This window comes from Molothrus aeneus, chromosome 18, assembly GCF_037042795.1.
Source record: "Molothrus aeneus isolate 106 chromosome 18, BPBGC_Maene_1.0, whole genome shotgun sequence".
In the NCBI taxonomy this organism is placed as follows: Eukaryota; Metazoa; Chordata; class Aves; order Passeriformes; family Icteridae; genus Molothrus; species Molothrus aeneus.
In genome coordinates, this window is record NC_089663.1 from 10171284 (window position 1) to 10183350 (window position 12067).

The window sequence follows — 12067 nt, forward strand, 5'->3', positions numbered from 1 at the left end:
TGTTTAAAACTGCAGAGTGGCCAGGGGCAGTGATTTGGGATGAGCTCAGTCTCACCCTGGCCTGGAACTGACTCTGTGGGCGAGTTGTGCCCTGGTCCCTCCTTCAGCAGGTCCCTGGACAGGACATCAATGCCCTATTTCTGTCTCAGGGGCTCAGGAGGATGGCTGGGGCTGGGGGATTGCAGAACCTGAGGGAAAAGGGGCTGTTTTGGGGTCCCTTGGGAACGTGTTTTTGTGGCTGTTGCAGGGCTCCGAGTGGAACGCTTCCAACCTGGAGGAGCTGCAGGGCTCGGGGTGAGTACTGCTCCTCCCAGCTCCAAACCCTCCACTGTGTGCCTGCAATTCCCCCAGGACTCTGCAGAGGACATTTGCAGGCTCTAAGGATGATTTTACCCCTCAGCCACATGGTAACTTCCCACCAGCAGCTGTGTGGAGAAATCTCTCCAACCTCAGAGAGTGAAAATAACAAAATTTGTCATTGCTGAGGTCCATCAGGATCTCCATCCCCCAGTGTTCCCAGTGCTGTGCCAGGTGTGAATTCCTGCAGGCTGCAGAGGAGCAAAGGTTGCAGCACTAAGGAAAAAAAAAAATCTCCATTCAGATGGAGCAGAGCTGCCTGTGGATGAGCAAACTCCTCCTCACCTGCCTGGACAGGCAGCTCCAGCTGTCTCTCCCATCCCCATGGTGTTGCTTGGCTCCATTCCCTGCCACACTTTTTGGATCAGGAAGAATTCTGCCCATAAATATTTGCTGGTCACTCAAGGCCTGCACCAACCTTGCTGTAAGGAACTGAAATTCTTCACAATTTCAGCACAGCTGAAAATGTTTCATTTGGAGTCCTTGGGAGCAGATGTCTACACATCTTGGGACAAGGAAATCAAGCAGGGTATTAATGATTATGTCTTGCATTGGGATATGCAGTGTCCAGAGGCAAAGCTGGACAAATTCTGAGACAAATATCCTGTGTCCTTGATTTTTCTCAGTGATAGGAGGTGATAAATCAATCTGGACATTCATTCTGGGGTACCTTGTTATCCCTGCTGTGATATTTGGCAGGAATCAAGAGATAACATGTGACTCTCATGGTTTTGGTCAGAAAGAAGGGGAAGGGATGGGATTGCAGCTAAAACCTGCAGCTGGAGATGGTGATTCCTGGGCTGTGGTCCCAGATGATTCACTTCTTTCTGCATCCCCAGAGCTGTGTAACACAGCAAGGAGTTCCTGGTTGGGTTACACAGACTCAGAGACAATAAATGGGATAAAATAAACTTCTCCCTCCTGTGCCCAGGGTGTTTGGACACTTGGGATGTGCTGGCAGTGAGAGGTGGCAGAACGGCCCCTGTGTGCCCTGTGTACCAGGAGTTTAGGATTAGGGCTTAGGCAAAACCTTACAGCTCGTGTTGGGTTGGATAGCATGGATTCACAGTGTCCCTCAGGGCCTGTTTGGTGACCATGGCAGCTCAGGGTGTCTCTCCTGGTCCCACAGCATTGACTACATCCTGAATGTCACCCGGGAGATCGACAACTTCTTCCCGGGCCTGTTCGCGTACCACAACATCCGCGTGTACGACGAGGAGACCACGGACCTGCTGGCACACTGGAACGAGGCTTATCACTTCATCAACAAGGCCAAGTGAGTGCTGGCACACCTGGCCCTGGGGGAGGGCACATCCCAGCTCTCTGTGCCTCATCTTGGGCCCTCACAAAGCCACAGGAACTGCAGGGCCTTGGCATCATCATTCCAGTTCCTGGAGCTCCCTCGTGCCCTGTCCCTTCCTGGACTGGCATTAACCTGTTCTAGCCCAGCATTTTTGTCACTACTTTGTTTTGCTTCCGAAAGGAAATGAGGATGTTTCCTCTTCTGGAGACGTTCTGGAGCTGCTCCAGCTGTGTCTGTGTTGGATCTGCCCCAGCTGTATCTGTGTTGGACCTGCCCCAGCTGTCTCTGCAGACATAGCCTGTCAAACCCTGTTGAGCCTCTACATTCAGTCTTTTCCCAGTGATCCCAGTATCCAAAGACTTGGATGGAGGCATGGTGGTCTCTGAAATAAATGAGGCTGCCCATCTCTAACTCCCACCTTTTCTGGACAGGGATTCTTCTCCTGGCCCTCCTCATCCCGAGCGTTCTCCCCTCCAGAGCCACGGTGCAGGGTGGGCAGAGCAGGGAGCGCTGTCCCTCCTTCAGTGAATCCATAACAGATCCATAACCAGTGACATGGGATTTATTCTCCTGTTTGTCCTGCTGCAGGAAGAACCACTCCAAGTGCCTGGTGCACTGCAAGATGGGCGTGAGCCGCTCGGCATCCACGGTCATCGCCTACGCCATGAAGGAGTTCGGCTGGTCCCTGGAGAAGGCCTACAACTACGTGAAGCAGAAGCGCAGCATCACGCGGCCCAACGCCGGCTTCATGCGGCAGCTGCTGGAGTACGAGGGCATTTTGGATGCCAGGTAAGGCTGGGCGTGACTGGGAAGGAAAGGAGCTAGTTGTGGATAACATCACAAAGGCTCTGTTGGTGTCATGGCCACAGATGTGTGAGGGGTGTAGCCTGAAGGGTCCCTTGAGAAGGGACCCTGGGCCAATCATGCTTTTCTTAAACCTTCCCTGTGCCAGGCTCCCTGTGTGGAAATTAGCTGGGAGAGCTGCTCTGGTGTAATTCAGGGAGGGTTTCTCCGTGCTTGGGAAGCACGTTTGGATTTCTCAGCAGTCAGGGCTGCTCAGCACAGCATTGTTCTTGTTTTATGAGGCAGAACTGAGCTCGGGCCATTCCGGAGGCAAAGTGTTCGTGCTTCTGTGCCAACCCCAGGGCTCTGTCACTGCAAGGGCCGTAGTATTTATCTTCTAAGGACAGAGGAGAGAATTCTGTCCCCTGGTTCAACAGGAACTGTGCCACGGGACGTGCAGAGGGGTCAGTTTGGGCTGTTGTGCTCTGAGGGGGCTTCTGTGCCCTGAGGGGTCTCCCAAGGTCTGATCCCACCCTGGCTGCACTCAGGGAGCTGCTCTGGAATGGGCAGGTGGGGGCAAAAATCCCAATGGTGAAGATATTTTGTGCCCTGGGTTCTGGGCTGTGGAGACAGAAGGAAGCTCCTGGCACTGGGCATCCTGCAGGGCAGTCACTCGTGTCCTTGTCCTCCCCCCAGCAAGCAGCGCCACAATAAGCTGTGGAAGCAGCAGGCAGAGAGCAACCTGCCCCAGAACACCGACGGCACCACGGGCTCGGGAGACTTCCTACTGGAGAGCTTGGACATTGACCTGGAAAACCGCCTGGCTGACCTGGACATGCCTTCCCAGTCTGCCTACCTGGACAACCGGGCCGGCTCCGAGGGCTTCGGGTACTGCTTCCGCCGCCTCTCGGACACGCTGCTGGAGAACAAAATTCCCGGGGACAGGGAGGGCTTCTTCCACATGGAGCAGCTGGAGCGGGATGCCCTGGTGGGACAGCCTCCATCTACACCTTCCCAGGGGAGGCTGCTGGAGATGGAAAAGGCCCCAGAGAGAGCGGAGCCACTGACAGAGCTGGGCGGCTTCTGTGAGAAAGAGGCAAAGAAGAAGCTGGACTTCAGCCCCAGGAAGGGAAGGATGGTCCTTGGGGAGCCAGGGGAGGACGGTGTGAGGGAGGAAAATCCCATGGAAAAGTGGAAGCGGCGTTTGTCCATGCACAAGGAGGAGAGCAGGCTTAATAGGGAGAACTTGAATAACAACAACAGCAAAAGGAGTTGCCCAGAGGATTTTGAGGTGCGTATGGAGGTGAGATGGAGGGGATTGGCATGGCTGACTCTGCTGCAAGTGAAACTGCTCTTCTCATCCTCATAGCCCAGTTTCATTTGACTTGGATAAAGCCTTTCATTCCATGATGAGCTTCTCCCTTTTCGAGGCGCTTCTCACCAGGGCTTTGCTTGCCCAAGCTGTGGATGTAGATGCCAGAGAGTGCCCAGTGAGTGCCCTGTAAAGTGCTGTGGGCAGCTCGCTTGCATGACCCTCGCTTGGCACGGTAGGTATTCCTTGGAGACACTGTCTGCTGGGAAAGCACGTGGCTTTAGTTCCTGCTGCAGGGCCTGAGGTGGAAATGGGCTTTGTTCCAGATCTCTTTGGCTGTCCCATCCCTTGTGGGCTGTGCTGGTGTCTGTTCCGTGCTCGTTGATCTGTCCCTGTTTTCTCTCCTGCAGCACGATGCCGTGTTTGGGATCCTCAGCAAGGTGAAGCCTTCCTACCAGTCCTGCACTGACTGCATGTACTCCTCAGCGGGGTTGGCCCCCGACCCCTTTGGGGAGCAGTGCGAGAGGCTCGGCGCCGGCGCCGCGCGGCGCAGCAGCACCATCTGCACCCAGCCCCCCCTGCTGTCCCACCTGCACTCCCACCTGATGGAACACCTGCCCAGCAGGGCACCCCCCGAGGAGCCAGGCAGGACTAAACATAACGAGGCTCCGCTCCCTCTGGCACCAGGAGCCGGGGCTGCGGAGGTTGGCACGTGCAGGTCCCTGGATCAGCACTGCGGCCTTTTGGAGAGAGGGAAAGATGCGCCAAAAACCCCCGAGAAAACTCTGCTGCCCAGGAGAAACTCCCACTGTGACAGGAGCCTCCTTCACGCAGAGGTGGTGAGGGAAGAGTCTCTGGCCAGAAAGGACCCCAGACCTACCAAGGACCTGAAGTACCTGTTGTTCAGCAAAGACTTGGAAAAGCCGAGCGCCAACAGTTACTTGATGCAGCACCAGGAGTCGCTGCTCCAGCTGCAGAAAGCAGGGTTGGTCAGGAAGCACACCAAAGAGCTGGAGCGCCTCAAGAGCCTGCCCTCGGACCCCTCAGCACTGCTCAGGGACAGCCCCCTGGGCAGGGTGGACTCCAGCATCGTGGAGGAAAGTGAGGACTTGATGGCCCATCCTGGCCTTGTGCCTCTCCTGGCACCGGCCTCACTGGTGCCCGGAGATGCCGAGAACGACGTGGAGAAGCTGGGGGTGAAGCGTGTCCTGGAGGGGATCTCCCAGAAAACCTCCACGCCGGCCGGCTGCCGCCTGGAGCACACGAGCAGCTTCACCAAGGACTTCCTGAAGACCATCTGCTACACCCCCTCCTCCTCCCGCAGCTCCAACCTGACCCGGAGCTCCAGCAGCGACAGCATCCACAGCGTGCGGGGCAAGCCCGGCCTGGTGAAGCAGCGCACGCAGGAGATCGAGACCAGGCTGCGCCTGGCCGGCCTCACCGTGTCCTCCCCCCTGAAAAGGTCCAACTCCCTCGCCAAGCTGGGGTGTCTGAACCTGTCCTCCGAGGATTTGTCGAGTGACGTGGACGTGGCCACCATCACAGACTCCAAGGAGGCCGTGTCCAGCGAGTGCTCTGTGCTCTGTGAGCCCCCGCCGAGGAGCGCGGACGGCACCTCCAAACCAGGGGTGAAGCCTCTGCCTGGGAACTTGAAGAACACGCTTTGGATGGGCAAAAGTTGATGCTTTGCAGGGGGAGGAGGGGGCTGATTTTGGGGGTTTGCAGCATTTATTCATTACACCAGTGCTGTTTTATCATCTGACTTGCAGCAGCTCATCTGGTGCCACCTCCTCGTCCCCTCTTTGTGCTCCAAGAGAGGAGGAAAGAACCATGATGGGTCACAATGAAGGGCACAAGGGAAATAAAATGTGTTGCATGGCTTAGAGGAGGATTTGGTGTGTGACTTGCCTGTTGTCCTGCAGGATACTCTTCCTAGTACTGTTTGCCAAGTGTAATAATGTGGATTTGTGTGTGGTTATGGATAGATATTTGTATCTCTATCTATATCTAAAATGCTGAAATACTCTGTTTCAAAGACTCAAAATAATTATTCATTACTTTTTTTTACAGAACAAACACAAGTCTCTGTTTAAACAGGGCACTTGTGGAAAATCCTTAAAATGGTGACACGCACACTACCTCTGTTCTCGCTGGCTTTTTGTCCTGGTTTATTGTTTGGGGCTTTTATCCAAAAGGCTTTTCCCAGAATTCTTGCTGTTGTTTGAAGGAATTCCTTTAGCTGTAAAGGCCTGGAGGAGTGTGGACACAGAGGCTTCCCCAGGCCTTGCTGGGAGGTGACAGAGTGCTGAGCTGTGGGGACACTGTGGCCTGATGTCACCCTGGCTGTTGCTGTCACAGGTGTTGTGTTCTTGGGGTGTTTTGCTGTCGTTGTGGTTGGTGTTGTCCCAGTGCTGACAGAGCCTGGCCAGTGGTTGCCTGTGGACCCTCGTGATGTGAAGCTGTGTCAGTGTCGTGGGTGCTCTGGGGACCCTCTGTCACTGGGCTGTGGGTGACGTGAGGTGGCCGAGCAGGGGTGGCTCTCCTGGACCCCGGCAGGTGACAGAGCGTCTTTTGTGGTTGTGCTGTTGGTTTTGTAGGATGGTCCCTGTGCCAGGCAGTTGCTGGAGGAGTCCTGGGTGTTGTTTATGGTGGGCATCAGGAGTTTGGGTGCCACAGCCAGGCTGGGCCTGTCCCAGAGCTCACAGGGCTGTGAGAGCCACACGAACCCTGCTGGGGGGAGCAGTTGGATGGAAACACGGACACGCTCTGAGAGAGGAATGTTGGAGGAAGGATGGGCAGCCAGGGGCTGTCCATGCTCTCAGTCCAGTGTTACCCCCTCCTGCCAGGGCTGATGCTTGGATTCCATAGGGAATTCACATTTTCTTTGAATCATTTTGGCAACCAGCGTGGTCGAGAGCTGCTCCATGTAAGCCCTCGCTGAGTCCAGAGGGAAGAGCTTGGGAAGTGAGCAGTGGAATTGCTCCAAACCTCTGATCCCATCTGAGGCCTTGTGCCTTTGGGTGATGTTTTGAAGTAGATTTGGGGGGTCAAAGAGGTGGATTTGCTCACCCTGGCTGTGAGTGTGAGTATTCCCACATTTTAAAATCTCCATGGAAAGGCTTTCTTGCAACTCCCCTCTGAGGTGGGGCAGAGCAAGGCTGCAGCAGCTGCTCTGAACTGTACTGATTGAAAATCCAGTGTCTTGAGGAAGGGAGCCGTGCATTTTCCTGCCCTAAATGCCTGGAGTTCCCTTTTCCCCTTAAGCATAAGATCCTGCATGTTTCATTTGTGTGAGGAATTGTAGGGACAGGCAATCAGTGAATAATTGTCCCTCCTGAAAGAGTCTGAATTTGATTTGCACTTGCTCCACCCGGGAGTGCTGGTGTGGAGCAAAAGCTGCTCTGGGAGGGAAGTTTTGGAGGAGCCTCTGCTTGTTTGGGCTGAGACTGCGCTGGGTCGTGCTCAGGGCAGGATGAGACCCCACAAGCCCAGGGCCGGATCCATTCCCTGTGTTTGGATCATCTTCATTCTCCTTTGCACCTAGATTCAGATTTGGGAAGGGGCAAACGGGAGGCCTGGGGCTGTTGGGTGCCGCAGGGTCGGAGCAGCACCTGGGGAACCTCCCTGTCCCCTCCCGGCACAATTCCACCGTCACCCCCGGCTCGCCAGGGTTGCCCACAGGTTATTGTTCTGTGTGTGCTGCCGACCCTTCCCATCACTGCCTGGCTGAGGCAGGAGGTGCTGGGAACGGTTTTGAATGAGTTTGGAAAATTCCGTGAACTGATACAAGCGAACATCTGATTTCCTTCCTGTTTCTCGAGTGCCTGCCGGGTTCTGCCGCGTCCATCCCGCCGCGTTCCGGGCTCAGCTCGGCACCCGCCGCCTTCCCCCGCTGCTGCTCCCGCCTGGCTCCGGCTGGATCAGCCCCAGGCTTCGCTCCGGGCCCGGGGCTCCCTCCCCGCGTGCCCGGGATGCGGACACGGCTTGGTGGGAGCTGCTCCGGGAGCTCCGCTGTGCCATTCCCGGGGGGTTGTAGCCAAACTCCCCCGTCCCGTCGGGTTTGTTGCATGACAAGGTTGATGTGCTTGTCCTCCCCACGTGTCGTACGTGTCCTTACGATGGAGTGCCTTACTCATAGTTTACAAACACTGTGTATCTGCTGAGCTGTTGGACTCTGCTGTTTGCTGTTCTCTAGGGAGTTTTTGGTGCTTTTGGTGTTTCCGATGGCAGTGAGGCCGTCCCTCCTCCTGTCCTGCCCTCCTGTCCCCGCCGAGCTCGGCACTGCTCACCTGCTGCCGCTTCCCTCTGCTCTGGGCATGGCAGAACCGAAGGGCTCCGTGACAGCCCCGGTGCCAGTGGCTGCTCCCGGTGTCCCCATTTATCCCATTTTTCCCATTTATCCCATTTTTCCCATTTATCTATGCATCGCTGCCGGAACGCGGGCGGGGTGTGCAGGGACACATCCCATCACCGACCACGCTTTGCTCGGCAGACCCAAACCCTGTCCCGTCCTGCCAGAAATCCTGAAATGCACAAACCGGCACCTTATTCCCGGTCCAGGTGGTGTCGCTCCGTGTGGCAGCAGTGCCCGACCTCCGGAGCCCTTCCCGTGCCGGCGGGGTTGGTCCCGGCCGTGTCACCGAGCGGTGGGGACAGTCCCGGTCAGGCCCTGAGGAGGGGGTGAGTGATGTGTAGCTGTTCTGTGCATTGCTGTACTCCATAACAACGTTCCTTTATTCCATGGTATTTCTTATCCCAATTTTATATGGAAATCTGCAGGATTTTTGTACTGTATGCCCGCGGGAGGGATGCATCATGCACTTTTTTTTTTTTTTTTTTTACTTTTGTTTGTAAAAATGTCCTGGATATTTTATGTTCATCTTGTGAGGAAAAACAAATAAACTTTTTTTTTTTTTTTCCTTTTACAAATGAGTCTTGTAGCTTTGTTTGGAGGTGGGGAAGGAACAGATGCTGAAGGGGTGGAAAGAAAAGGAGGGAATGGGATCTATCCCCGGAGCCACTGCCTGCCCTGAGTTATCATTGCCCATCTATCCTGGCTCTGCTTCCCTCATTTTTGGGTCCTGGCTGTTTTCTGGTGCTCCTGAAGGCTGGATCCAGAGGAGCAGGATGGAAATCAGTCATTCTCACCTGGTTTCTTCAGAGACCCCAGCCTGGGTTCAGGAGAAGCTGCTCACCTTCTGGAAAGGATGCCAGCTGTGGAGCAGTGGCACATGGAAAAGTGACACCTGCACCTTGCTGAGCCTGGAAAATCCCACCTGGGAGAGGCCTTGATGCTGCCACAGCAAGGTGGGCTGTGGGATTCCACAGGCCTGTGCTGCTCTCTTCAGCAGAGCCTCGTGCCAGGTGTGCAGGCCCAGGAGCTCCCACAGGGCCTCGCATGGACAGCAGCTCCCTGGCTGGGGAAATCACCTGCAAACGATCCAGGGCACTGCCCTGGGTCACCAGGGGTGGGTTTGGAGCATTTGGGCCTCCTTCACCCGAGGATATCCCCAGGGGAGGGATGGATCTGCAGGTGTGGGAGCAGCTCTGGCACGGCCTGGGCAGGTGAAGAGCAGCTTCCTGCTGTTGTTTGAGATCCTGGAGCACAGCCTGCCCCTCAGCCAGCACCGTTTTGGGGGCAGTGTTTGCCCCCAAACTCACACATCCCTTGGCTGGGTCGACAGAGGCATCACTCCCTGCTCAGCTCAGCTTCCTGAAGATGGAGCCTCCCCACGGAGCCATTCCTGGCTCCAGAGGTGGGTGTGAGTTGGGTATGGGGAACCACAAGCTGGGACTGTGGAATGGCTGGAACATGCCCAGGCTGCCGGTGAGTCCCTGGCTGTTTTTTTGTTCTTGTTAGGATTGGAAATTGGTCCTTTTCGGAGCGGTTCCTCACGGCTGAATGTTACATCCTGTTGTGATGTTGCCATGGCAAAACCAGGCAACATCTGGAGCAACACAAATTCTCTCTGGCGACCAGGGAGGGTTTATTTATAGCCTCGCTGACCAGAGGAGATGCCTGAGCCTGGAGCTGCCGTGGGCAGGGGCAGCCTGGGACTGGGTGCCCTCCTGGCTGGGATCTGGGGTGGTGCAGGGTCCAGCTGTGCCCCTGGTCTCTCCCCCATGGAGGAGCTGCAGGTGCTCCAAAGCTGATCTCAGGGACCCTCTGATGGGAGGACGGTTCCCTGGCAGCATTCCCAGTTCCATGTGGAGTTGGGGTGGTGAGCAGGTACTCTAGTGGTGGTTTTGGGTGAAAAGATGAGGTTTAGCAGGAGGGTGAGGCTGATTGCAGCACACAGAGAAGCTGCAGTAAGGACTCCAGGTGGCTGTGGCTGCATTTCCACTCTGGCACAGGAGAAGCTGCTCTCTGGCAGTGGTTCTCCAGCTGCCTGCAGCCCCAGGATGATGCCTCTGCATCCATTCCTGCTTGGCTGTGGCTGAGCAGCCACTCTGGCCCCTGGAAAGGTGGAAATGTAAATATTTTTCTAAGCAGAAGCTGCAAGTCCGTGCTGCCAAGGCCAGAGGAGCTGGTTCCTGCAGCGGTCACAGGCCAAGCTGTGCTGCCAGTCAGGTTTGCTCCCGCCTCAGTGTGTATTCCCTAAAAGTCTCTTCCTCCCTCTGTTTGAAGGACAGGACAGCAGCAATGCTGCAGCAGCTGCCATTTCCTTTTATGCAGAGGGTTCAGGAGCAGAACCACGTTGGTGCTGTGTCAGAGTTCTGAGCAGCTCCCTGGAACATGGGACACAGCACCCAGGGCAGGTCCCAGGACATGGTTGTGTCCCTTCCACACCAACCCTGGGCTCTGCAGTCCCCACACAGGACAAGCCCACACCACCACAATATCCCCAAATCGTGAGGGTTTGTGAGAAGTATAGAAGGAATTTGGTTTTGTCACGAGGGCTTGAGGGGAACACCCAGAATTACTGATCGGGTCACAGTGCAAATGTTGAGTGAGTTCATCCCATGGGAGAGGTGACTTGGCTGTGAATTTCCTCACTCCTGCACCTGCCAGCACACCTTGCTCAGCATTTCTCTACCTGTCAGGACTGCTGCTGCCAGGTGTTCCTGTTGCTGTTGGCAGGAGCAGCAGGAGCCCGGCCACCAGCCCTGATCCCACTGGGAGCTGGTTGTGTTTGCTCTGGGCAGCCTCGGCGGGGATTTAAGACTTCCAGTGGAAACAAACGGGGTTTTGTCTGAGCAGAGCAGCTCTGCAATGTGCACTGATAAAGAACAGTCCCAGCGAGTGGCCTGGCTGCCTCCAGGCCGATAAGGGCTGGAATAACCCTCATCCCTCGCTCCTTCCCCTCAACAGTGGCTGGGACTCACTCCTGGCATGGGACACAGGATGAGGCAGTGTCATCGTGACCGTGGTCCAGGTGTCACCCATGCAGCTGCTGTGTGTCTGTGGTGCTCAGAGTTGTCTCGGTCCTTGAGGTCTCTTGATGAGGCCCTGCAGGATTTTCCTCATGGAATAACAGGGGATGCCTTTGGGCTGGGACCAGGCTCTGTTTGCCAACTCTTTAGGTGACACTGGGGTAACTCAGCCCCAACAATGCAGAGGTGCCTGTGCAGGCACCTCTTTTGGGATGATCTAGGTGTTTTCCTGCATCCTGCCTCAGGATGCTTCCCAGCTCGGGGAACCATAAAAGGCAAAGCACAGGGCAGCGGCTGGGCTGGGAGCTGAGCTGGGAGCTGCGGCTCACTGCAATGCCAGGCATCCCAGCTGTGTACAAATGGATTAGAGCCCTCCAGCTCCCCGGCTCCACTGCCATCCGGAGGGGTGTCCAAAGGGAGCAACGTTCTGCTCAGAGGGTTATTTAGAGAAGTGCCCAATGCATTAGTAGGGATTTTTGATAAGTTGTGTTTTGGAGTTTCTACAGGGAAAGTTGTGTCTCAGGCTGCTGTCGGGCTCCCGTGTTTATCTCGGGCAGCCGGTCTCTGTCACAGCAATTCCCTTTTCCATAACGTATTCCCACAGATCATTCCAGCTCTCCGGCTCTGCCCCACGCGCTCTGTGCAGGCAGCATCTCTCCCTCAAGCTCTGGGACGCAGCCCAAGGCTGAGTGCTGCTTCCAAGGAAGGAGCACTGGGGGAGCCGCTCCGCGTCCCACGGCGCAGGGCAGGGAGGAGGGAACAGTGCCAGGGGAACGGATATGGGTTCCCTTCTCTCCGTGGAACCCACAAGGAGCTGGCAGAGGTGATTCTGCCCAGACAGCCTGGCAGAAAATCCCTCTGGAAGCTGCAAAATTGGAGGCAAGCCAGGATTGCTGCACAGGACTGTGGGGAGCTGTTGCTGGAGTAGGCTGGGGAAA

At 55.9% G+C, this 12067-nt stretch overlaps 1 protein-coding gene across 1 annotated transcript in view; it reads left to right on the top strand.

Annotated features, from left to right (window-relative positions):
- SSH1 (slingshot protein phosphatase 1) overlaps window positions 1-8595 on the top strand; it is a 34094-nt gene extending 25499 nt beyond the window's left edge. The window contains exons 11-15 of the mRNA XM_066562304.1: window positions 248-294; window positions 1487-1633; window positions 2249-2449; window positions 3140-3734; window positions 4166-8595. Of these exons, the coding sequence (XP_066418401.1) occupies window positions 248-294; window positions 1487-1633; window positions 2249-2449; window positions 3140-3734; window positions 4166-5437 (2262 nt within the window). The 3' untranslated portion in view covers window positions 5438-8595. The remainder of the gene's footprint in view (window positions 1-247; window positions 295-1486; window positions 1634-2248; window positions 2450-3139; window positions 3735-4165) is intronic.
- Window positions 8596-12067: the final 3472 nt, after the last annotated feature.